The sequence below is a fragment of the Athene cunicularia genome (assembly GCF_003259725.1).
Source record: "Athene cunicularia isolate RWA chromosome 8 unlocalized genomic scaffold, athCun1 chr8_part1, whole genome shotgun sequence".
Taxonomy (NCBI): domain Eukaryota; kingdom Metazoa; phylum Chordata; class Aves; order Strigiformes; family Strigidae; genus Athene; species Athene cunicularia.
In genome coordinates, this window is record NW_020799109.1 from 8,778,437 (window position 1) to 8,805,680 (window position 27,244).

A 27,244-nucleotide genomic window follows, 5' to 3' on the forward strand; every position below is an offset into this window, starting at 1 on the left:
AATTCCATGCTGGTATAGTAAACAGCAAGAGCATTTGGGTCTCTTTATGGTTTTATCTGCTTTCTGCATATACACTGACATAATTTTATCCTTCTCTTCCTGCATTATATTTGGGAGGATTCTTGCCTGGATTAGAAGATCACATGTTCCAGTGGTCAGGATGCAACATTTCGGCATCATGATTCTTGCAGCAAGCCCCAGGGGATCATTCAGAACAGGAATAGAAGGCCTGGAAAATATTCATGCAAAAAATATGATCAGAAGCATATTTAAGTGCCATGTACCTTGTGTAATGGGATCAGTTCAGAACTGGCAGAGAGGGGAGTGAGCTGCTTGTTGAAACTCCAGCACCATCTTGTACAACAGCTGACTAGTCCTGGGAGGTTTCCCATGCAGCTTATAGCCAGGCAAGGATCTGCTTCATGCATAAGAGTTGATGGATTCACAGTCCAAATTGCTGGCTTTGTTTATGTCTCTGAGTGTGGTACAAATCCTAGTTATTAAAAATCAAGAACAGAAAATCCAATTCTAGATGTAATATCAGTCCGGGTCCAATTTTGAGCAGGTGAAATAAACTGACTTCAGACACCAATGGACAGTTGACTGCTGCACAGTAAACCAACACAATTTAGTACAATTTTCCACAGCTGACATATGTTGATCAATATAGGACTCAGAATTTAACAGGCATAGAATTTCAATTAAACTGAATTACAGAAGTGTATAGTCATCATCATGCTAGGAAAGAGGTGTTTCAGCAAATGAGACACACAACGGCACTTTCTGGCATAGAGTCATGGAATGGTTTGGGTTGGAAGGGACCTTAAAGACCATCTAGTTCCAACTCTCCTGCCATGGGTAGGGGCACCTTCTGATAGATGAGGTTGGTCAAAGCCCTGTCCAACCTCGCCTTGGCATGCTGAGTTGCAGCTGGTCTGTGAATCAAAAAATGGGCTTTAGCTTTCAAATTTTCATGAACTTCATTCTTAACTAGACTGTATCATTACGGTAAATTGTTGTCCCTCTTCCCCTCTTCCCTTTTTCCCCTTTCCCTTCTCACCTTTTCCACTTCTACTGGGGCTTTGAAAACAGGAAACACTGTTTCTAAACTGACAGACCCTTTGTTCCACAAGTGAGCGTGAAGCAAGGTGAGCAATCACAAGCCCAGGTGAGTCAATTCCATTTTGATTGCATTGGTCCACAGATGTGGTACGCTTAGCCAAGCCAAGGGGGGCACAGCCACATGCACGTGCTGCATTGTGCGTATGTATGAAGAACCTTATGGATGTGCATTTGATGCTCACTGAAATGCACTTCTGTGCATGTGCATGCTTCAGATGCCCTCATGTTTGTTGCTCTTCATGCAAACATTGATGGCTTGAGTTCAGACCTCACTTCATGGTTTTATCTGACCCTATGTCCCCTGACTGTGTCATGAAATGGTTGCAAACACTGACAGAGACAACCCAACTGTTGTCACTTAGTGATGTTTATATTCTTTACAGAAAATAGCAAGATGTAATTGACTCATTTCAGCGAGGTAGATGAGTGGATTTTGACTGAGGTTAAGAGGTAGGAGTAGAACGACACAGTCACAAGTGACTAAATTCCTAGCTCAGGAAATTTGCATCATCAACACTGTCTTCCAGCGGTGGCAGAAGTATTTGCCCATGTTGAATGAGAATATAGAATAGACTTCTATTTACCATACTGCAGCTGGGTGTTTCAAAAGAATCTCTCCCAGACACGAGGAGGCAGGTCTCGGTTTCCCTGAAAAAGCGGGTGCTTCAGCTGCCTTCAGCTTGTTTTGCTCTGGAGAGCTGTTGAGTGCAGACCGTCTTTTTCGGAGCACAATGGTCTAAAATGCAATTGGTGTGAGACAGTTTCTGTGTTTCTGGGCTCTTCCCTGAAACATCCATTACCAGCCAGGCCACCAGGGTGTAGGGGAAGGCTAGTAACTGCATTCAGAGGTGACCCTGTGTCTCTAAGTCTCGGTAGGTCTGACTGCTGTATTTGAATGCTTCAGAGAGTAGCTGTGAGATACTGTGAATGGTGTGACACATACAAGGAATTGCTTTTATGTCTTCTGATGAGAATGTTGTGCATGTGTGTGAATTCAGTGCTGAATTAACAGCCCAGAAAAATGTATCCACGTGAGACCTTACCCATGCCACTGTGTCTTAGCTCTCATCTGGAGGGACCAGATTTAGAGGTGAAAAGTAAAGACTTCTCAATAGCCCACTGAGTGCCTTGTTTCTCTGTGAAAATATGCAACAAGGGTGCCAATCCTGGCAGTAGGTTTTGTCTTGTGGACACATTTCCACTGGCAAAGGGACCTAAGACCATCACATTCCCTTCAGCTGTATGATGCACACAGTGGACATGCTTTTCCAGATGGTTATCTGCACCAGGCTAACCTTCTCCAGCATTTTTCAGGTGCCCACCTGACCTTCTTGTTCCCTCTAAAGCCCAGGCTCAGTCCATATGAAAGCCTGACACAACTGCTCAGATGTGTTTATCAGCTTCTGGCCATGGCAGGTGTAGACTTAAAATGCCTGTTCATCTCCATTTGGAGACAGATCATCTTCACCTGCCAGCCCCTGGTGCTTTAAAGAAAGTTAAATTTGAGTTTGTCTCTCTGGATGCAGGTGAGCATGCTGGATCTCTAGCATGTTGTCTCCCTTCATTTCTTGGTGTCGGTCATCTGGAAGGGCTGTAAGATGGCCTTTGGGATCTCTCTGCTTCCTTTTCATTGAAAGCCTCCTGCAGCCTCAGATACTGGCAGTATCTGCACTTCAAATGACTGTGCTGTCTTTTCTCTCTCAGATGCTTTCTCAATGGACTCCTGTGAATATTCAGGGTCTGATTCTTCTCATTTAGAGGGTAACTGATATTTCCATCATGCTGTACTTGTAGCTTTTACTACTAAATGTCATTAAATTCACCTCTCTGTGGCTAAGGATACTTCTTATTTACACGAGAGTCCCAACATCTCTACATTTGCAAACACAGTAATTACATATTGTTTTTCTGTTAGCTCTGGCAGATTCAGAGTCTAATGGCACGGTGACTGTGGTGCTCCATACAGAGTAGCTCACTCAGATCTTACCTGCTCCAGAAGACAAAGCCTACAGAAGCAGCATGAATTTTAAGCTACTCTGGGTCATCTCTTGTTCACTCCTCTTCCTATGCAGGGTTCGTGTATTCTCTGGCTTTGTGAGTAGTAAGACCTATTTGAATCCCTCTCTGGATTGCAAAAACAGATTTTTTTAATTTTATTTTTAAGTATCTGTCACTACTGTGAGAGTGGTAAACTTTTTTGGACAGGGAACCACTGAAATCTGTCTGGATTTCATAGTGCTCTCCCGAAATCAAACCATGCTCAGATCACATACAGCTTGGATGAGCTGTGGTTTCTGTCTGTTCAGGACATTGCAGAGCAGCATTGGGTAGGCCACAAATTTAAGGCTGGTGGTCCTCAGGTACCATCGAGTAGGTCTATAATGCAGTGGAGTCATAGCAGTGACTCCATCGTGGCTCCAACCAAGGTCAGACCACTTAAATTAAGCTTTGGAATATCTGTCAAAATTAAAATATTTGCTCATTTGGACTCTAGTTAAGGGAAGAGAAATATGAGAAATTTATCTATGTGCTTAACTTGCATACTTATTCTCCAAAAGTCTGTTTTTCCTTCTACCCTATGGGGATATTCATTAGTGAGAGTGGGCATGATCAGTGTAAACCTAAGCCTCAGTGGACGGATCAATTACATTTATATGATATCCCAAAGAGGACAGTTCTAGTACAGATCAAATATTGTCTGGGCCAAGTAGGGACTTGCTCATTTTACAGGCTGTCTATAAACAGATACTGTTAAAGGTTTTTGTTTTGGTTTTTAATTATTCTTTTGGGAATCACTATTACTTCTTATGCTGTCACTAATACTTCTGTCTGTGTGAAATAAATGGAGAAAAAATACATTCACTCTCTACAGCATTTCTCTTTACTTGCTTTCTGCAGTACCTGCTAATTAGTTTGTTGTTACATTTCCCCTCTTGTATGAAATATATTTGTAAAAAAAAACAAAACAAAACAAACAACCAAAAAAAACCCCCAAACCCAGCCTGACTGCAAGGACACAAACCCTTGTTGAGAGTCAGAGGTATGTTGCCCATTGGACATTGTACCTTTTGCGTTTCAAATTTAAGATTTTCCTTTCCCATGAGAGTGCAGAATGTCATGTGCAGTACTTGAGCTGGAGATGGCTGACTCCCAAAATAATGCTGTAAGGCAGGAAAGGAAGCTGAGCTGCTGGCAGACCAGCACCAGGGTTAACACTTGTGAGCGACTGTCTGCCCTATGCTAGCTCCAAAGATTACAACTGGTATTTCTTTTCAAGTAATTACTACCTGGTTAGAAGCCTGATCCAGGACCTACTGGACACAGATGAAGGCTTCCCACTGGGCTGGGTTTTAGATCTCTTTGTTCTTTTGCTCGGGGAATGCTTTTTAACTGAGCACGCAGAAAAAGGGAGGTTGATCTCCAGTTAGCAAATAGAAAACTTGCCAATTGTTGGCCGTCAGGCACCTCTGAGAATAAAGCTATATAGGGCCAGTAGAAGTTACCTCTTGTTGACAGCCACCAGCTCTGGAAATGTTTTTTTGGTAATGTTGGGGAGAGCCAAGAGAGCTGGGCAAGTTGAGGCAGGTTAGCACGCCAGAAATGGTTATTGTTGCTTTTGTCTCAAGACTGACAATAAATAACAAGAAGGTTTGTCTTTTAAAGGGAATGTTAAAACCGAATTGAACCGCAGCCCTGTACAAATTTTGTGTTTGCACACATTTGGCAAAGTGAGAGGTTGTGACCTGAGGTTGCTGCAAACTGATGAGAGGGGAGCTTGCCTCAGGGAGCGCTTCTCCATTCTTGCAGATACAGAAATACATGGAAGAGGTGAAAGGAAAGGATCAAACATGTTTATGCTTAAATCTGTGATCCTTGAGTGAAGGTTATATAAACATCTAGGAGAATAAAACTGGAAAGGAACTATGTACTTACTGAAATAGAAGAGGAAACAGTTTTGTAGAGACAGGATTAATAGTTCAAACAAACCTATGTTGTCCCTAAAAATATCACCCACCCTCCTGTAAATGGTATTGATGGGCAAGTCTTGCCTCAAAATCCTTCAGAGATGCATGCCCAGGAAGCGATCCTTAGGAACCTATCCTGCCTTCCTGGAAGCACTGGCCTGTCCTTTCTATTTTCTGCAATAGGCTAAGATAAAAGAAGGGTCCAGTTTCTGCCTGAAAACCTCATCCAACCTGAGGATATCCTTAGACATAACTGGGTTTTGAACATTTTGATCATAAAAATTAAATGAAGATAGGGGCTAAATCTTATTTCCCACTGTTCCTGCTCTCGCTCATCTCTGGCACCAGTATTTGATGTATGTAATCAGCTGATCTGTGCTGGAAAGGTTAGAAGTGAAGGATGTTCCTGTTACAGATTAGCAAAATGTTAGAGTATCTTTGGCCTTATGAGACTTGAGGTAAATTGGGTTAGCCCATGTAAATGCACACTCACAATTTGCTGGACAGGTTATAGCCATGGACAGAGAAGGAGAAATTTCTTTTGGATCAAGTTTTGCTGTATAGACTTGAAAGGAAACTAAAGCACAGGGTATATTTTAAACTGCATAGTGGCAAAATACCTTTAGGTTTTGGCAAGCAATCTGGCAAAATCAAGTTACATCTTACACTGCACAAATCTTGTACAACTGCAAATCCTCTCAACTTTTTCCTTAATCTTGAGCTCCCAGGCATAGGATTAAGCTGAAGGCTGATTTCAGTGCCAGGGTCTTGCTGGCCATGGATAGCATGGAAACCTGAGGGATGTTCATACTGCAGTTTTGAATCCAGCCCTTTTCCTCCCTTCTCCTTAGCAGCCTCATTTCTATTCCGTGCATAACTAGACATAGACTCTTAAAGAGAAATGCTTCATAAGGTGCTCATGATCTCCTCTAAACCATGGACTGTGGCCTTTTTTTTCAGTTATTACTGGGTTTGTAAAATATAAATGTGAGCTTGCCCAGGGGTATGTTCGGTTGCTCCAGGAAATCCAGATACACCGAATCTGTCTGTCAGAATTTGAGGGTCAAATAGCTGAGTGTAATTTGAAAGGTGGCTTCTCCTGAGTTGCCATCTGTCTCCAGACTGATCTTGCTGGGCCTTCAGCTGCAGATGGATTGCCCCAGCACACCCCAGAAACTTATGCTTTTCCCTCAGCACATTCCTCTGCAGTAAGAGTCACCACTCAGGAAGAACAACTTTTATTAAGGAGAAAAACCTCAAGCAGATAGACACAAGTGAGAAGTACTCACCTAACCAGCAGATGCTTTTTCGGTTCAACTGCTTCACCAATTCTGTTTCACTCCTCTGAGGAAACCTACCCTGTGTCCCTGCATCCTAATTTCAGTCTTCATAGTCTCCACTACATCCTCTGTAGTTAGATTTGCATATGAGTTAGAGCCATTTTAGTTAGCACAGGTTTCCTTACATTAAGTGCTTCTTTCCCACATTAAGTGACTTGTGTTTTTTGTTTTCTGCCTCTCTCCTGTCTTTGTCCCTTGCTCCCCACCTCTTATGCCCTGGTTTGTGTGCTACTCAGAAAGGCTGCCTTGATTGGTTTTTTTTTTTTTTTTTTAGTCGTTCATCAAATTAACCAATATTGATGCTTTTTTTTTTCCTCTTCCATATGAAGAGGATGGGAGAAAAAGCAGGGATTTGCTGGGATGTGCCAGTAATACTCTTTCACCAGAAAGGCATAAGAGAGCTGCCACCAATTCCTGATGATGACAGACAGATTCACAGTCAGATTGGCCTATTACTATTTTAATGGAGAAACTGAGCTGGAGACATCACAGCCAGTATTTTACCTGGGAAACATGGCTGTCTTTTTAAGAGCCTTCATTTGGCTTTAGGAACCAAGGTCAATGTCCATACCTGAATATTTTAGTTTCTCTGTCCTTACTTGATACCAAAGTGGACAATCTGTGTGTCTCAACTCCAAGTCCTGTGCTTTGCTAGTTGTGGTGCCTCCCAACACGTGAAATTTCATGGAAATCACCCTTCTCCACCGTGCCTCAGTTTCCCTGCTTGTAAAATAGGAAGCCTGCTCCATTTGGAGAGAGAGTGCAGAAGCAGTGAGTAACTTAAATATTGATGGTGAAACAGGAAAATATGGAGGTGACTCTAGCTACTGGCTGTGCAGCGTTTGCTTTTAACAGTGCCACAGGACATGCCCCTTTGCAAAACCACAGAGTCTGCATGCAAAGCCTTCTATCACCTGGACCGTGTGAGATCTGATCCATCTTCAGGCAAGATCCTCATCATTCACTGAGTTTTTAATTCCTTAGAGAGGCAGAAGAGACAATATTCAGCAGCTGGTTATTTCTTTCTTTCCCTCAGTCCCTCACACAGAGTGTCAGTTTAAAAAAAAAATGGCACAGAACTGGCCATTAGCAAGGAAAACAGTTTAGGGAAGAGACGAAATAAAAATGCAATCAATTATCTCTCGCCGTGCCCAGGTGTGTGGGTGCAGTCAATTTTCAAAGTCATCGAGAATTTTAGATGAGAAAAGGGAAGCTGTTCATGGCAAATTGCAAGTGTTGGGGGAAGGGGGAGGGAGAAGGAGAGAGAGAGAGCAAAGAGGGGAGAGAAGGAGAGATTAATTTCCCTCTTGAGTGAGAAGTGTGTTTGAGACAGACAGATGGGCTGTAAATACTCCAAACCAAGGACAGGAGCTGAGACAAGGGAGAGGCTGGTGATTGAAGTGTGACTGTGATGGAGGTAGTACATTTCCTGGCCAAGGTGACTGGTTTTGTTCTGAAAGGGGGAGATTTCTGAGATGTGGCTGCTGCACTTCACATCAACCTGGGCCAGGACAGCATATTTAGACTTGATAAGTGATATCCAGGTCCCAGTGGGGTTTTCCGTAAGGGTCAGCTTCAACTGCCTGCCTTGCAAGGGAAATCTGAAGGGGGAGAGGGGAGGGGAAGAAAGAAAGAAAGAAAGAAAGAAAAAAGGGAAGGGGGAGGGGAAGGAAGGAAGGAAGGAAGGAAGGAAGAAGGAGAAAGACGCTCTTCTTTCCTCGTTAAAATTATTGAGCTGTCTACAAGTGGTGAGGGGACCATGTGACCGGCAGTTAATCACATTGCTGTGAAATGTGACTGCTGCTGATAATAGGATCTTTCCTTCAGTAGAATTTCTGTTTCAGAAGTAGTGATTTTCACAAAGAAAAGAGGTTGAGGGAGATATCATTTCAGATCTAACAGAGCCTGTGTACATTTTCTTTAGGGAGAAAAGCCTCCTTTTTCCTTTTCCGTTCGGTCTCCCTGTTTGTATTATTATTATTATTATCATCGTCAATTTTTCACTTACACAGCCCAAACTCACTGAGTACAAATGTAACCCAGCTCCAGTCTGTCTGCTAGCAGATTAGTTCCCATTTAGTCATAAAGTTAACCAACCTTGTTCCAATCAATTAATCCCTAGAACCCTTAATTTATTGATGTCCCAGTCTATGCTAGCCGTCGAAAAGATGAACATCCTGCTTCAAAATGAACTGGTCTGTCGCTCCTCTAAGATACAGGAATTATAAGAGGGTGGTAGCAAATAAGCATTTAGAAATACCTTCTGTGAAATCAAAGGCAAGAGCAGCCCAGAGAAGAATAAAGGGAATTTTAGCATGCATGAAAAACAGTGCAATAAATGAATCAGGTTCTTGGGACAGGAATAGCAGGACTGTAGAGCCACTGTGGGCTCAGCTGAGTTGGCTCCTTCTGTCATAAATTGATCTAATGTACATCAGGTTACTGCAAGAGTGACAGGCAACTGAAAGGGTGTTGATCTAGACACCTTGCCACCTTCAGATTTTACTTGCCAGAATCTCTTCACTCCTTTTTGGGGAGCCTGAATTATTTTCACCCTTGTTCTCTAGGTTTTTGACTGGATTTACTGGTTAATCCAACATGAAACTTCTCCAAAGCACACTGAAGTAAGTAGGACTCTCTATGTTGGTTTCCCTGGCTTGTAGATCAGGTGTTGCTAAAGCAGATGCTTTAGTCAGGACGAATTAGGTGATCTGATTGCATAAGAGAGAAAAAATTGTAGCAATGAAAGCATTGAAATACTGAGGTTGTTTCCATGTTACAAGACTGGAAAGGACCTATTTTTAATTTTCTCTATATCTTTTAAATGGTAGTTGTTACTAACGCATGTTCTTTTCTGAAAAGACCCATTTTGGAAAACAAAAAGTAGCTATAATTGCTTTGAAATTAAAAATAAAATAAAACAAGCAAACAAAGAAAACCCCCCAAATTGCTATCAGCTCGGGTGTTTCTGGAAAAGTGAAAATGTACAGGTTGAGGGGCTCAGAAGAGCCAGGTCTCAGCTCTTGTGCCTTTTCAGCAACAGGACACACTGTGGCTCCTCTGACAGCTTTTGCCTTCTCTGTTCAGTCTGGCATGCTCTTCTGCCTGACAAATGATCTGCAAATAGACCCACATTTTCTCAGCTACATCAGCTCAAAATTACTTTGCTAAGCAATTCTTGGGTGGTTGTTCAATTGCAAGCCGTTCTTCACGGGAGGTATGTTTTGACAGATGATCTGCTTTGAGTGGGCTCTCCTCTCCCATGGGTTTGTTTCCTTGTGTGTGCATTGGCTGAACGTGGGTGAGACATCACTTTGTGGTTGTGAGAGGTGAGCCAGCAGAACAGTTATTTCTTGAAAACTGTGAGAAGGGCAAGCGCAAATGTAGCTGAAGCAAAGGGATTTTTTCCCAGAAAATTTTTGTGGAAAGATTTTTGATGCTATGCCCTCCTTGGTCCCCTCACCAGACAATGTGTCTAGGCTGTCTTCTCTCATGCAAGAATCAGCTTGACCAAGGACAGACATGTTCTTATGGACCAAGTGAGGAAATGGTTCCTTTTCTTGTTTCTGCTGCTGGTGGAGTTGCAAACATCACATCCCCTTTTCACTTTGCTTTTAATCTACAAATGGAGGACCCTGGCAGCCTTTGAAAGGTTTTTACTATTGGCAGGTATTTTTTTATTTGTTGTGACTAGCTCTTTATGCCTCATAAGTTCTGCATTAATTTTTGCATTTGGAAACACCACTTCAAAGAAAATGCAGCGAATGTTGAATCCTGGCTCAGTACTTGGAAGTTGTGCCTGTGTAGTGTTCCCTTTGGTTCTTGGTAGGTTTTCCTGGCAACAGAGAGAGGAAAATGGTCCTGAAAATGGCTGAGCCATGTTTGTCCAGTCCTGTGCCCAAGCTAATTGGGGCAGTTAACTGATCTGCTCAGATCAGGGACAGCACCTTGCTGAGGTAGCAATACTGCTCCTCTTACCAGGAGAAGGGTCTCTTCACTTGCGAGAGCCCCTCACTCTTATATTCTTCCTTTGAACACTGGCTGGTGACAAAGACAGGCTGTTGGTATAAGTTAGGTTTGGTCTGACCTGATTTGGTATTTCTCGTGAAAGAATCCTTTATTCTTCCTCTCTGTGGGGTTTTACTAGAGAGGACAGAAATTACATGTCCTTTCTATTTCTCTGCTCTTTCTCTGCTAGAATAGCTTAGGTATATTTCTATGCTAGCTGCTTTGATCCCTGCAAAGTCATACACAGAGGAAGGACCATTTTCCCATACCTTCTTACTAAACTGAATGGTTATTCTACCAGAACACAGTCCCAAACACATCAACTCTCCCGACCACTGCCAGGCCCTTACAGCATGGTCCAGCTGCCTTTCCTTCAGGTTTCCAGCATGCTCGAGGTAGGCCTAAGGGCCCTATTTGAATGCAGTTCAAGATACATAGTTCTGCTTCATTTCCAGCCTCACAGCTTCATTCTCTAACCTGTTGTCCCTCATCTCCTGTTCCTATACCCTACAGCACTGCAGCCCTGCTTGCATATGCTTCTTGCTTCCCCTTGATTGCTTTTTGCACTTCCTCCCTTTGCTGATACTGGCTTGCTTTTGCGGGCAGTGCATTTATTGTTAGCTGGCAAACACAAGTGCTTGGACATACATTCGATTACCTTTGAACAATTTCCATTTACTCTGGTTTTGCTTTTTTCCCCTTTCAGTTTCACTGAACACTGCCTGTATTTTCTCAGAGCTTTTTCAACTGCAATAGTCTGCTTCTGATCTCCCTACCTTTTTTTCTTTTGTTTTTTCTTTCTGCATTTTCCATGTTTTCATTAGCTCCCTCACTAAGCTCTGATGACCATCTCTCTGCTGCTGCCCTTTCTGTACATTTGCACTGAGAAAAGTCCAAGTTTAACCTCAGTGTGTTAAATGCTCCCTTCACCTGGAAGAAAATCAATGGTACAGGCAGACTGGGGTTTTGTCTACTCCTCCCCAAGAAAATGTCTTTCTTTTTGATGTACAGTAATCTCCCCATCCCTTGTGGTTTCACTCCCACCTGTATTTCCATTAAAACTTGACTTACGCTTTACTTTTATGCCAATGGAGTGCATTGTGGAGATGATAAGGGTCACTTCTGCTTACTGTTCAGGTGAAGGTGTGGTTTTGATCTTTAGATCAGCTCTCACGTATGTAATCTTCCCTGATCTTGCCTACACTCCCAGATGCTGCTTTCTACTGCTTGCTCTTCCTTCCCTCTGGCTGGTAAAGCATGACTGTATTTGGATCAACTCTTTCATGGTATCTCTAATGTTTTGGCAAGAGAGACATTTTGATTCAATATCCACAAAGAGATGAAATATTGCAAGAAAGGAAAGTGATTTGATTGTCCATCTCTGAAATCATCCAGACCGGATGACTTTGTGGAAGAGTTGCTTCAGTCAAAATCTTCAGGAGTAGGGAAATATCTGTACCGTAGAGGTACTCAGGCTATTTATATAAACAAGCTGGCTTAGGCACAGGAGAAACAGGATGAGGTGAGTTGTGCACAGAGACATGATGCTGTAGTTCAAGTGCTTCTAATGATAGTTCAAGTAGCACTGTAATATGCCATGGTTACTTTTGTGACTGCAGCATAGAGATACCAGCCCGTCACACAGCAAAGGACTCCTCACCTCTGGTGGGGCGCTCTGTACTGGTATCCCTTGTTTTAATCAGATTCTGGTGATCTGTGTGAGAACCTGTGGAGATATCCAAAAGATGGGATTTATGAAATTTATGAAAGGAGGTGGAAGAGGGTTAATCTACCACCATGTGAACATGAGCCACTTGTCACAGCTGTCCTTCTCCACAACTCCATTAGCAACAACAGCTAGTGATGGGAGCTATCATGATGGTAGCTTTAAATACTCTTCTTCCACCCACCCACCCCAACAGTTTGTAGTTCCTGCTGAGTACAGCCATAAGACAGAGGCCTTTAGCCTTTCTCCTGTAAGTACTTGGGTATCACTTACTTATTGGGCATAGAGCTAATTGAAGAGTAGTTAATGCCATCAAGCATTGGGATGTATTTATATTTTTAACTACATGTAAGTGATTATCAACATTATAAATAATTACAGTCTGCTTCCCAGCCCCTCTGCTCCATTCCACCCTGCTAATTGCAATGCTTAGATCTCAATGAGCTCATTATGTTTTGTCGATATTCAGCTCTTTGGCTTGCTCACTTAGTAGGGACCAGGGGGACGCAAATGGGAGCTAAAGATTGAAAATGCCAAGCTCCTAGGGATTTGAGTTAGCGATCATCACTGCTTCATCTCTATGCACAATTTATTCAGCACTCCACCTTCCCTAATAAATTATAGATCCCTCAAAGGGAAGCTTTGCCAAGGGATGGGCAATTGCCTTACTCGCGGGGGAGCCCATTCTGTGAAGTATTGAGCATCTTTGACATCTGGTCCTTGCAGGAATGGATCCCTCCTGCCCTTCCCCTCCGCCCGTCTCTTCCACCCCTTTTGGGAAGCATTAACCTTTTCAATGTGATGTATGCGAAAGGGCGACAGTCAGCAGTGGCAGTTCCTAATGGATTCTGTTTGTTTGGTTGTTTGTTTGTCTGAACTGCCTGCAATGCTGTCCAGACCTCTTGGAAAAGCAAGCCAGAGTGCAACCTATATTTTAATTAGCAGCAAAAGGCAGAGAGGCTTTTAAAGAACAGTGTTTGAATTCAGAAGTAAGGAGCAGATGAATGTGGGGCAGGGGACATGGGATTTATTCCCACTGAAGATGGTAGCACACAGTGCCTTTAAGGAGGGGCTGAATTTTCAATCACAGGCATAGTAGTGAGTGGTGAGATGGTTATGGTGGGTTTTGGGGGCTTGTGGGCCACAAAGGGGTGAATCTGTGCCCCTTACTCTTCTTCTTGGCAGTGCAAAAGGAGCAGAGACTTGTCATATCTGCTTTGCCAAGGACTTTGAAAAACCCCCATGGAGAGTGCTATTGTACAACAAAATCTGAATTTAAGGAATTGATTTACAGGGGCAACATTTTTCCCCTTTTCCTCAGACGGGATCAGTTCTCATTTCCCTTCTCCTGATAGCTGTTTTCCTAATTCTATCTTAAGATGGGATGCCACAGCCTCTCTGGATATATTTTTCTAGCGCTTCACTAGCCTTATTGCTGGAAAGCTTCCCCCAAAATCTAATCTCAGTCTGTTTTATTGCAAATTAAGGCCATTGTTTCTTGTCCCATCACCAGCATATGCAGAACAGTTCATCCTATTTTACAGCAGCCTTTACTTACTTGTACACTCTCTCTCTTCACTATTCTGTGGTCCAAAGTCCACAAATCTTTTCAATTTTTCCTCCCTGGGCTTTTGGGAATTGCTCCTTCCTGATGCTCTTAAAGTCCCCAGACAATTAAACCAACTTTAGGAGTGGCAGAGTCTAACTCAGCTTTGTGACTCCACAGCCAAACGTTGCTTCTCGCAAGAGCCTGGGATGCAGCTGGGAGCTCAGCCATCTGGCTATGCAGTGACTAGAGATGGCTGCTCAGTGAAGAGAGTCAGTCAACCCCAGCCCTCTGCATCAGGGTCGACTGTTGCAGCAAACATCCTTTGGCACCGTGGATGAATATTCCCTGGTGAATCAGTGTGAACATCAGTGTCAGAACTGGATCTGAGAAGGAGGAACTCTTTCCAGGTCATGCAGAGGTTGGTGCTGCTCTGTCACCTGAGCTATGGATCAGTAAGAATTCTCCAGAATGATAATGGAACTTGTGAATAGAGATAAATACGGCTCCTGGAATTATTTCTTGTTGGTAATATGGAGATAGACATAGGTAACACAGGCAGATAGTAAGACTGTGCCAACAGCAAAATAGGATGTGGCCTCAAAAATAGGAAGGTTTAATAGGAAAAAAAAAAAGTCATATAAAAGAAATGGGTTTACAAAAAAAAACAAACCAAACCAAAAAAACCCAACATACATACTCCTATACCTGTTATCTTTTCCAGTGAAACTGTTACTCTGTCCAGCCTCTCATTTTGTTGCATAGGTGATGTGTCTAAGGAGCAGTGCAGCAGACAGACCACACCACTATAAGGAGAATTTGAAAGGGAAATTATTTTTATAGCCATAAGTGACTCACTGGAAAATGGAGAGATGCAAAATTGTTGCATAGTCTCCCAGAAAATATGCTAGGACACATGGAAAATAAGGAGGTGATTGGTGACAGCCAACATGGCTTCACTAAGGGCAAATTGTGCCTGATGAACTTGTTGGCTTTCTACAACAGTGTTACATCGTTGGTGGACAAGGGAAGAGCAGCTGATGTCATCTACTTGGACTTGTGCATTTGACACTGTCCTGCACGACAAACTTGTCTATAAATTGGAGAGACACAGATTTGATGGATGGACCAGTCAGTGGAGAAGGAATTGGCTGGATGGTCGCACTCAAAGAGTTGCAGTCAACAGCTCCATGTCCAAGTGGAGAGCAGTGACGAGTGGTGTTCCTCGGGGCTTAGTGTTGGGGCCAGCGCTGTTTAACATCTTTGTTGGTGACATGGACAGTGGGATCGAGGCACCCTCAGCAAGTTCACCAACCACACCGAGCTGTGTGGTGCGGTCGACAGGCTGGAGGGAAGGGATGGCATCCAAGGGGACCTGGACAGGCTGGAGAGGTGGGCCCGGGCAAACCTCATGGAGTTCAACAAGGCCAAGGGCAAGGTCCTGCCCATGGGTCGGGACAATCAGGAGTGAGCCCTGAGGAGAAGGACTCAGGGGTATTAGGGGATGGAAAACTGACTATGAGCCAGCAATGTGTGCTCACAGCCCAGAAAGCCAACTGTGTCCTGGGCTGTATCAAGGGAAGTGTTGGCAGCAGGGTGAGGGAGGGGATTCTCCCCTCTGCTCTGCTCTCATGAGACCTCCCCTGCAGTGCTGTGTCCAGCTCTGGGGGCACCAACATCAGAAGGACATGAACCTCTCAAGCAGGTCCAGAGGAGGCAACGAAAATGCTCAGGGGGCTGGAGCAGCTCCCCTGTGAGGACAGGCTGAGAGAGTTGGGAGTGTTCAGCTGGAGAAGAGAAGGCTTCAGGGAGACCATAGAGCGTCCTCCCAGTACTTAAAGGGGCTACAGGAAAGATGGGGAGGGACTCTTTATCAGGGGGTGTAGGGATGGGATGAGGGGTAACAGTTTTAAACTGAATGAGGGTAGATTTAGATTAGGTGTAAGGAAGAAATTATTTCCTGTGAGAGTGGTGAGACAATGGCACAGGCTGCCCAGAGAAGCTTTGGCTGCCCCGTCCCTGGAAGGGTTCAAGGCCAGGTTGGACGGGGCTTTGGGCAACCTGGGCTAGTGGAAGGTGTCCCTGCCCATGGCAGGGGGTTGGAACTGGGTGATCTTTAAGGTCCCATCCAACGCAGACCATTCTGTGATTCTCTAAATTCCAGAGTTGGTTAAATTATGGCCACGGGCATGTTTTTATGAAGGCCATTTTCACTAGGGAAAGCAGTGACCCTAAGGCTGACCCACCAGTGAATGCTGAATCCCCTCACAAGCACTTGCTTTGAGATGCCTCTTTTATAAATCAAGGGCCCCTCCTACATTAACTGCACATTGGTCTTCTTTCAGCCACTTCAGCAAAGTAGGCTGTTATTTCAATGAGAGGAGTTGGTGGATCTGAAGTTTGGCAATGGTTTATTCCCACCCCATCAGATAAGTGAGGAGCAGAGACAGGCAGTGAAGAAGGGGAGATCTGCAGACCTTTCCAACATCTTTATCTGGATGCAGACCCCCTGCTGCCAGCAGTCCTTTCCCAGAGGACATGATGTAGGAAAACAAGCCAGCTTGGGTGAGTAGCTTTTTTAGCAAGGGCTTTGTGACAGAAGTCAGAGGAGTGTTGTATGTGGCAGAGACTATATATAACTATATTTGTGTGTGCATAGATTAAATATATATATATATGTGTGTGTGTAGTGCCTTATCACTGCATGCCAGCTTGAATTTAAAACACAAAGGAAAAATCAAAGGTTTTAGAAAAAGCTAAATTTATCTGGGAATGGGAATTATAGCAAAGAGGCAATTAATTGGGAGGGTGTGTGGAGATTATAGTAATATTTCACTCCTTCCCTACAAAGACAAAAATAGCATTAGTTTCTCTACCAACTAGTAACAGCTCTAATTCTCTTCTTCTCATTCACGAACACCACTCTGGAATGACCACCTACAGATGAGGTGTATTCAGCTGATGTGAAGAGAGCTTTGGTCCAGCTCATGTGTGTCCCTGCTTTGGGGAGGAAACCCTGCTACAGCAGATAGCCTGAGCTGAAGTGTGGCACTGATCCTTGCGTCTGAGTCAGCAATGTAGGTGGAAATGAGGTCCTAGCATTCATGAACTGATACCCCTTCTTTCTCATTTTGCTTCATTTAACTCTGGTTGTCCTGTCATCCTTTAGTGCCACTCAATCCCAAGCAAAGCACTCAAAGACACCTTCGTCATTGATTCATCCCTTGAGCTGGACCCGTTCTGCTACCCCAACACAGCCTTGTCCTTGCTGAGAGGACAGGTGCCCTGTCTCTGGTTTGGCCACACATAGTTCCCATTACAAAACCAAACCCCAGACCTTTTTTGTGCTCTGACAGTCCTGGAAATACACCTCTCCCAGCAGAGCTTTCTGTTGCCTACTGCCTACAGCACAGTGCCTCATTCTGGATCAATACTTGCAGATACCAGAGATAACTCAGGGAGAGAACTACATTAATGTAGCTGAAGAAGCAAAGATAATGATATTTTTTTGTCCTTTTTTTTTCTTCCCTCCCTTCTCCCAGAGAATAAAATTTTCTTTTCTTCTCCTCCCCCCCCCCTTCATCTCTATGATCTGCACTTAGCAGGGCTCCAGATTCTTGAATTATTTCCCACTTTTCAATAAAGCCTTAAATCTTTTTTAAAAACTGCTTGTTTTAATTGAAAAATTTCAATCAATCAATTTGCCCCTTCTCTACCCTCTCGCCTTCCTCCCCTCCCCCAAACAGACCCATTTGCAGTAAATAATCTGTAGCCAGACTTTCTGCTCTAAAGAAATAAATAATTCTGAGTTTGCTGAATCCCGCCTGATCTCCCAGCTTTAAATCACTGCACTTTGTACTGAGCTCAGCCAAAATGTTGAACATGCTGAAGCATGACTACTACTTGGTGACTGCAAGCATTTTTAAAGGTACAGCCTCTCTGAGGCCATGGTCCTTTTTCCTCCCAGGACAGTCTGAGAGAGGAGCTAAGCCTATTCCTGAGGATAAATTGTCTCTTCCCTGCATTTTGCCCAGTACAAATGCAGGTCTTGCCATGTCTTGAAGGGACTTATCGAAGACTGACAGAAGGCAGGAGAAATCCAGTGGGTCTTTGAGCAAGTCCTTAAGAAGAGACCATCTGATAGCCACTGGACTGAGTCCTTTTTCAGATGGGTGGTATAAGGTAGGTTCCAGGAGGTCCTCTACATCTGCTCAGACACTGGAGAGCAAGTGCCCATTCTCCCAAGTGTACATACTTGCACTTGGACACAGAAGAGCCTGGGGTATCACAGCCAGGGGAAGAAGGGCCCCCCAAATCATTGTAAGTCTTGCAATCATGGTCAGCATTCTGCAATTCCCTTTATCTTTCCTCTATTCAGAAACTTTAAAACCAGTTATATGCAGGTTTATGTCACAAGGGAATGCAATACTCATATTTTTTAATTCTTCAAATTTCTTAATTTCTTATTTTTAGGATTGCTCTTGTCAAAGCTATTGTCTATGCCCTGTCTGAAAATGCAAGCTGCAGCTGAAGAGGGAAAAACACAGCATGCAACAGACTACTCATGCCTAGTTATGATTTATACAACTCATGAGCTTCCAAGAATTTAGAGATGAAAAATGGTTTATCCACATTTTGGTGTATTGAGACACTTTTTCTACTATTTATCTTGAAACCAGTTTTAATTGGGTGGTGGTAAATGTTATGCACAAAGCCATGAGTGGAAAGTCTAATGGGAGCTGTCAGACATGGAAAAATGGGTGTCATCATGCTTCTGGGCTGAGATGTGAGGGACTAAGAGGATCCCCAAAAAGTTCAGCTCATGATTTTCCAGTGTATTTGGGGGAGTTTAATTAGAATTGGAAAGTAGTATACTGTTGTTGCATTGCCAACCAAGCTGAAAACAAAAACTGTTAAGACTTAAGTTTTCATGCTGTTTTTCCCTTATGCTTTTGACAGCATTCATCAGTGACAGGAGCAGATAGTGAATGCTGGATTTCCACTTGGAATTTTTTTCCCCTCTCCTCATACCCTCTTGGTGTATCAGAAAGAATCAGCTCTGTAATTTTCATTGACTGTGGAAAGAGCTGAGGTCAGCTAATCCACAAGGGCTCCTTTCCAGATTTGGCAAGTGACCAGAATTAAACAATAGCAAAGACCAGAAACGTTAAAAACACAAGAAGAGAATTTCCCTAGTGTTTTCCTGATACTCAAAATGAAGATTTATCAGACATTAATGAAACTAGTAAATGCGGGCCCAAATTAATTTGGGACAATTTGATAGAAGCTGTTATAATCAGTTTTTAAGTATATAATTTTTAAAGTATACCAACATATAGTACAATATTGATGCAATGTTTTACTGAATTAAAATATACTGGTGCTGAAATTCATCCTTTCTGGGTTTTTCAGCTGTGAGCTTGTTTTTGACCTCTGTCCCTTAGATAACCTCACTGGGAGTCAGCACTGTCAAGATATTAAATAAACCATTCTCTTTGGTCATTTTACAGTTTAGGCTGTATTACAATTTACAGGAGGGCCCATTTCCATCTCCCACTGGTGTAGAGGGACCAACCGTAACATGGATAAAATGTAAGCTACACAGAGCAATGTGAAGATGGCATTAGGATAATGGAGCAGCAGTCAGAGATGTCTCTGCAAAATCATCCTCATGGTGCTGATAAACGGCATGTGGATTCAGAGGTAAAAATGGGCAGTGGCCCTGTTGTGTTTCCAGTGTTACTTTGGCAGTGTCTGAGATATCTCGCTCCTCTCTTTTCTGTGCTTGCTCTGGAGAGCTTGATTTTCCTTTCCCTGTATCTGTGTGTCTCAAATCCCATGTTGAATTAAGTGCTCCTTTTTCATGGCCACATGTGGTAGCAGCTCTGCAGCTCAGTATTGCATGGAGGTTTTCATCAGTAGCAAAAGGTGTTCAGTTGGATGCTTCCTTCACCGGTGCCACTGTGTTGCAGAGGGAGAGTTGGGGTACCCTGGCACTGCTCCACACTCCCCTCTGCTCCCCTCGAGTCTTTTTCACCCTTCAATGGCAGCACCCCAGCATAGCCGGGGGTGCTTTGCTCTATCCTGGCACTGGCTCTTGTGCTGCACCTCCACCTTCTTGCCATTTTCTCTCTATGCCTTGAGATCCTTCCATTCCCCATGTCAGGGAATCCATCTGGGATCTGCCTGTTTAGTTCACAAGAAGGGCAGAAGCAATAGCTAATAATGAAATGAGATTATGGAAAATATAGTGTGGTCTTTGCAGCACAGTCCCTCTGGCAGAGATAAAACAGTGCTCTCTGAGATACCTGTTCTCCAACCTCCTCTTTCAGAGGAGGAGACAAAATTACAGGCCTCTGATTACTCAAGGAGAAGGGCGCACAACTTCCATCTTTGTAATTTCTTCTATCACAATCAAGCATTTCAGGAAAGGGGCCTGAAAGCCTGAAATAGACAGTCAGGGATCTTTCCACGTGGATCCTTCCCTAATAACACAGAAGAGGAATAAAAATGAAGACTCATCATTGCTGTTATGTTTCATTTCCAAAATCATCTGTCCCATCTGGGATCAGGAACTAAGGCTGTTGGGAATGGAAATACTCTCCTTGAGGAAAGTCCCTTTGCTATGTCCAGGCTGTGTTCAGGGCATTTACAGATTTTTAAGGCTGGACAGTCTGGTCCCATTTCTCTAGCTTGACCTGCCGAATACCATGAGAGGGTGTTACCAGTAGTTCCCACATCGGGCCTGGTTCTTACAGTGGAGCTATAAAAAGCCCCATTTTCATTGGAAGTGGCAGACTCTCCACAGAAAGAGTGCCCACGTGCACCCTGCAGCCCTGCAAAACCAACAGCCTGAAGCTTTAGAGCTTGGCTGGCCGGGTCCTGCTCTCTCAAAAGTCAGTAGGGGAGGACAGGGTAAATCCTATCCCCTCCCCACACTCCTTTTTAGATGCTTCTTCCTTTGATAATGATTCTGAAATATGTAACCAGATGTACTAGACATTATGAATTTCCTTGGAGTGACAGTCTCGGGGAAGGATGCATCATCAGCACCTAGACTTGCACGGTGTTATATGCTGGTGAAAAGCATATTAGAATAGCCCCTCTCTCACCCCCCACCTCCCCACCCCTACCCCTACCCCTGCCACCAAGTCTTTATATTGCCTCAGATATACTTTGCTTGAAGTGAGTCCCCCAATTAGATGGGATATGGGCAGCATCTCTACTAGAGAATATCTTCAGCCCCACAAAACAAAACATGTAACTGGTGAAAACAGCTCTGCTAAAATAGAGGACTAGTTCTGATCAGGCTGGGCGTGATATAGCATGGTGGTTTAAAGCTGTGTAATGCCATTTTCCATTAGAGCTCTTCTTCGAGTCAGGAAGGGGTTTGATCCATTGATGGAAGCTGTTATAAACAAGATGAGAAAACCTCATCCATATTTCTCTTGAGATTGTACGAAGCTGACAGTATGCTAGCTGACCAGAGTCATCTGGGACTCTCCCACACAAAATAACCCTCTTTTCATAAATAACAGGATTGCTGTTTTGGTGGACTGAGATTTGCTGTAGAATTCAGTTTTGTCAAACAAAGAGCTGCTTCTGGTTTTTAATTTGAGCCATTAAAAAGATTCATCTTTCTCTTTGTGTCTCATTTTCCTTCCTCTCTTTCTCCCCTATTTTTTTTTTCCTTCCCCTCTGTCTGTCTTTAGGATAACTTAAAGCTGTTTGTCTGAAACAAAAGACTTGCATGGGTCTGGTCAGTAGTGCCTCTGGATTGAATGGTCACGATTTCAAATCCTGTTTAGGACTAAACTTGGACAAATTCCATAAGCTAATAACCCAGCGCAGTGTTTCAAATTGATGGAGGTGCCGTCCTCTAGATGAGACATAAAAACAGAGATCCAATCTGCTTGGCAGAGACCCCACAGGACTTATCAAAGATGAGTGGGGGCTGCTAACTCTTTTGCCCTTGTCAAATCCTTACCACCACCACGGCTTCTCTTCCTGTTCCAAAGCAATGACACTGGACCTCGTGAAAATGAGATGGTGAACTTGAAGAAGCCATCCTTTTTCTAATTATTTAAAGCAGTTTGCAGTGTCTGGCAAAAGGGGGAAAGAGAGATAATCCACTCACTTGAAAGTGGAATGACCCTGAATTTCAAAAAGCAAAACAAAAGCGAGCAAATGGTGCCACCATGCTCTGCAGCAGTGACATTATTAAATGATCAGTGAGCTATTAAAGCAGCAACATTTAGTACCTCCCCTAATGACTTGTACTGCTAACTGGTTTCCAAATTGAGATTTTATTGCCTCCATGCACAGACAGAGCAAGACTGTGTCTGTGCTTCTAGAGGCTCCAGCTTAAGCAGACTGTTCACAATAGGATGGATGAATCTTCTCAGTTGAAAACTAATAATGGCTTATGAGATTCCTCATTCCTCTGTCCTCTTTTCTGACCAGGGCTGGAAGCTTTGGGGTGTGAGGCATAGTAGCGATCATAAATACGGGGGATTTTGCAGAGAGCCCAGCACAATTCTTGAACTTCCTAACATCTGTGAAATTTGGCAGAGTTGTGGATAAACAGACTGTCCTGAAATCTCCCCCAAACCACTGATGCAATTCAAAGAGTGAATGCTCTGAGAACGGCTTTTGCAGGAGGGTCCTTGGGCACTTTGGTTTCCACTTCCAGTGAGAAATATGGAGCATGAAGGAATGAGTCTATGGAGGAGAAAGGAGAGGAAAGGGAATTGCAGACACTAGTGAAGGTAAAAATTCTCCCAGATGTTTCCACCGTGACTCTCCCAAAAGGATTTCTGCTATCTCATATGAGCTATTCCCATGATGGGAATAGCTGGGAAATGGCCTTCTATCAAGTGCATTTCAAACTAGGCAAGGAGTTCCTGTAAGCAAAATCCCAGTGTTTATAATTGCAGAAAGGAAGCTGGTTAAAAAGCAAGCAAGCAAACATTCCACCCAACAAAAGTGGGTTCTGGTTGTAGTTGCAATTATTTGTGTGCTCATCTTATACTGGAGTCCAAAGTGGAGCCTGGCTCTTCTGTGCACCTGAAATAAATGCAAATGTTATTGCTTTGATTTGTTTTTCTTCGTTGGTTCTGCACACGCGTGCCTCCAGCACTTGCTGAGTGAGTCAGGCCATTTCTCGACCAGGCTAGGCAGTCACAGGGAGAGACTGTTACTGCTCTTTCTGGTTTTATGTATCAGGTGCCTGATTTCCATGACAGAAACCGCTCATCCTTTGCGGAGGCGGCAGGCAGCGCAGAGGGGGTAGATGGCTTGAGAGACTAGTATTGGAACATGCACATTTTTTATCCCATGCTGCTTTGAATCTCTTTCCATCAATGCTGAGTGAAAGTTGTTCCCATTTTGTGACTTTTCAGTGGCTGCATATGGCACAGGTTTCCATTTGCAGTTTCTTCACTTTGTCCATCTAAGTGTGCATCCATGCTCCACAAAATGTCTTTACCTTTCCTGGTAATCTTAGCAAACATGAGGTCTATGTGGGCTGCAGAACTGGTTAAGAACTGGATAAAAATGGGGTGAAATGGCCTTCTGTGCTTCCTTTTCCAGAATTCGGCAGGACCAGTGTCCTGGTTTCAGCGGGGATAGAGTTAATTTTCTTCCTAGTAGCTGGTACAGTCTTGTGTTTGGATTTAGTATGAGAATAAAGTTATAACACACTGACATTTCTAGTTGTTGTGAAGTAGTATTTATACTAAGTCAAGGACTTTTCAGCTTCTCATGGCCTGCCGGAGGGGCACAGAAGCTGGGAGGTGACACAGCCAGGCCAGCTGACCCAAACTGACCAAAGGGATATTCCATACCTTATGACTTCATGCCAGTATATAAACTGTGGGGCTGCTGCTTGTAAACTGGCTGAGCATCAGACAGCAGGTGGTGAGCAATTGCATTATTTTGTATATCCTATTCCCTTTATCATTATTAATTCTTTCTTCCTTTTCTGTCTTATTAAACTGTCCTATTAACCTCAATCCACAAGTTTTACTTTTTTTCCAGTTCTCTCCCTATCCTGCTGTGAGGAGAGTGAGCGAGAGGCTGTGTGGTACTTAGTGGCTGGCTGGGGTTAAACCACACCAACCAATTAGATCTAAACCATTCGTGTCTGCTGTGGGTTTAAACTGTTCATGAACACCTCTGGCCTGGAGATTTCCAGATGTGCTAAGGCAGGTTATTCCAGTGGTTAACTGTCCTTACCTTTAGAAAGCTGTTCCTAAGACACAAGTTCAGCAGTAGAAATGGATTCCTACAGGTTGGGGTTAAGGCAGGGTTGCAAGGCATCATGTAGGGGCTCGTGTAGCTACTTCCTTGGCTGCACCCACGCTCATCTAAGGGCTTCCTCCCCTAGGACAGCAGGTCAGGTGTTTCCCACTGTGCAAACACAAGCAATGTGGAGAGACAAAAGAAAAGGGCAGCAGGGCCATTTCTGGCAGAGGAGCCTTCTGAGATTGGCACTGACAAAATGTCCTAGAGACTTTACTGAGTCCAATTACTACTTTATGTCTTTAAAGTGCCAAGTAAATGAAAGAAACTACAAGATCAAGCCATGTTAGTCTTCTCAATCCCTTAAATGTTTGACAGCCCTCTCCTCTTCTTTCTCTCTTTCTCAGACTACTTTGAACTCTTAACCTTTGCCGCTGCTTTGAGTTCACATCTGCAGAAACCAAACTACCCCCAGCCATCCCCAAATTCCAGTAAGAATCACAAAACACTTTCAAAGCAATGCTGCCCTCCCTCGAATTGATAAACTTTAAGCTGTCTCCAACTTTCTGAACTTTCATGCACGTACAGTTAGTCTCGTCCGTCAGTGCTGGCAGGCTGCAGGGGAGCTTACTGGGAACTGCAGCAGCCGTGAAACAGCCGGTGCTGTTTCACACAACCAACTATCCCTGTCCACGCAGACAACAGCCGTGAACACCAGCTGTTCAGGCTGTGCTGTACTGCTGGGCAGAAGAATATAGATGCCTGCAGCTCATACGGTATTAGGATCTCAATAAGCATATCAGGATAGACCCTGAAACAGGAGGGATAGATCCATGTAACCATCCCCAGGCACAGCAGTGGGAAATGGAAAAGTGGGACCTGATCACTAAGAGAAAAGCAGGGTCAGTAGTCCTCCTCAGCCACTAGAACTAGGCTTGACTGCAGTGCTCACAGAGCTGGTGGCTGGCTTTTTGCAGAACTAGAGCTAAGGATTGAGTCACGTCAGTTCAACCTCCCCTTTAAATAAATAAATAAATTATAAACAGAGATCTCACAGTGATGCCTGAACCTTATGTTTCATGCTCACTTGTTTTGATGTGTCTAATGTAAGTGGGCGGGTAATAAAAGCTTCATTTAGAAGCTAGCATCTTCACAGGCGCTGCTGGAAGCCCCTGGGACACTGCACTTCTGGAATTTTCCTCTAATGGAAACATCAGCAGATAACTATTGATAAAGCAGAACATGCACGCATGCACACAAAACAACCCAGCAACGGTTTATTTTCCTGGACCGCTGGGTGTTGAATGCAGAGGTGTATGTAGATTCTCCAGGTTATGTGCCCACCTCAGCTTTTGCATCAGCACTCCTGAAATGGCCATTACGATGACCATTTGGGGCAGTGCCCTGGAGAAGTATGCGGTTATTGTAGTGTGGGTAGGCATCAGTTCAAAATAGGCAAATAAAGGAGTACTCAGCACCCATAATAGAGCTGTGGATCACGGCATCGACTGCATTTCTCCCAGCTGGACATCACCCTGTAAGTGATAAGCAGTCTCTGCTCTGTAGCAGGCAGACCTAGTGCTGCCATTTCACACAAGCAGGAAATTCACCTCATGGACATGTTGTCTAGGATATTATTTTTCAACACATTCACAGGTTACTCAGCTTCTTTTTAGGCAACTGAGTCTTCAGGAAGCTCTGGTTCCTGTGCCTGCCAGGTCTCTGTGGCAGCTCTGATGTGCAGCACTTGCCTGGTATTGGACTCAGGGTTAGCTGAAGGAGGAATTGTGGCTGGTGAGGAGAGAAGAGCCCCCGGAGTTACTGCTGACCTCCTTAAGGTATTCTACTGTCCTTCCAGTTCAGTGCTAAAATCACCATGTCAGGTCCTCAATACAACACAGTTAAAGAACTATATATTCTCCCAGGACAGTGTGGGGGTCAGTGCTAAAGGTTTGGAGGGCTACAGCTTTAATCCCAACCCTGAGTTTGTACACTGGTCCATGGCTGCTTCATACCATGACATTGTTGACCTTGTTTCCTGGATACAAGCACAGAAATACTGCCTGTATCCAAGCATTTTTAGGTAATTATTCTCCCCGAATGTGAAAATTGGAAGACCCCTTTGTCTAGCATATTACTTCATGACCACCACAGGGATCTGCAACCAGGCGTGGGGGGAAAGGGAGATTGTTTCCTCCTGTCTGTGGTTTTATGCAGCATCTGACTGTGAAAACAAGATGACCCCCACTTCATCTGCTTGCGTAAGTCATTTTGCCTGAAGCCTGAGTACTGTGGGATGGTTAATGTAAAACTTGCTCATGCATCAAATAGTAGTAATTTACCTTTAGACTCTGCTTTTTTTATTATTATTATTTTTAATTATTTCAAAAAAAAATGCTCCTTAATTAAAAAATCACAGATATGAAGCTTGGAAGAAATGTGGCCAGGACATTCTTGGATTACTACAGGCTGAACTCCTTGGTGGAGAGACCACTAGCACCTACTCCTAAAATTCGGTAGGTCAGAAAGCAATTTCTCTTGCTTTAGCAGGGCTGCTTTTTTAATACCTTTCATGACTAAACTTCAGTGCTACTGCATTATGGCTTTATAATAAGTGTGCTAGTCTAACTCTGCTATTTTATTGAAATTCCATTCGGAAATAAAGCATTTATGATCAGGAAAGATACCTGGTTTATGTCTGAAAAAATATTCAGAGGATTTTGGAGATATCGATATCTTTCCTGGATTCTGTCTGCTGTACACCAATCTCACACCAGTATCTTTAATGGACTTACCCTTCATTTATCTCCTGAGAGTGAGAGGAGAATCAGACCCACTTTATTTTGAAAAGTTTTAATTCTGGAAGTGAAAACTTTTTCAGTGCTTGAGGAAATTACTGGCAAGTCTGTGCTAAAGGCAGGGTTCTTCATCTCCCCTTGGACCTGCCGCAGTGCTGGCAGCCAGATGGCAGTTCCTTCTGCCAGTCCAACTGGGACCCTTTACCTGGGGATCCCCTCTTGCCATAAATCCTTACTACAGCTTTACAACCGGTTCAGTGGATGTCTGTCCAAAAAGAAGTATTTTTGGAAGTGAAGTAAGGCACTGGTAAGCAATGCATGGAAGCTTGAACAGAGTGTTTGAAATGCCTGAGCTTGAATCCCTGGCAGTGCTGTTGGCCCTCTGTCTGGCATTGGCCAACTGGTGTCCTTTTAGTGTCTCTTAGTTTGTGTGAGGAGCAGGGGAGATACCACTGAACCATTTATTGGGAACTGTCATTCCTTGAACAGGCAAAGCT

At 43.7% G+C, this 27,244-nt stretch overlaps 1 protein-coding gene across 3 annotated transcripts in view; it reads left to right on the top strand.

The window, feature by feature from the left end:
- The window catches only part of LOC113482589 (cytosolic carboxypeptidase 6-like), a 969,074-nt gene that overhangs the window by 927,986 nt on the left and 13,844 nt on the right, over window positions 1–27,244 (top strand). For 2 of the 3 annotated variants that reach the window (XM_026853353.1, XM_026853354.1), the window contains exon 12: window positions 26,369–26,465. In XM_026853353.1, the coding sequence (XP_026709154.1) occupies window positions 26,369–26,465 (97 nt within the window). Of the gene's footprint in view, window positions 1–26,368; window positions 26,471–27,244 lie in introns of those variants that run through there. The other variant, XM_026853355.1, reaches the window with a different exon arrangement.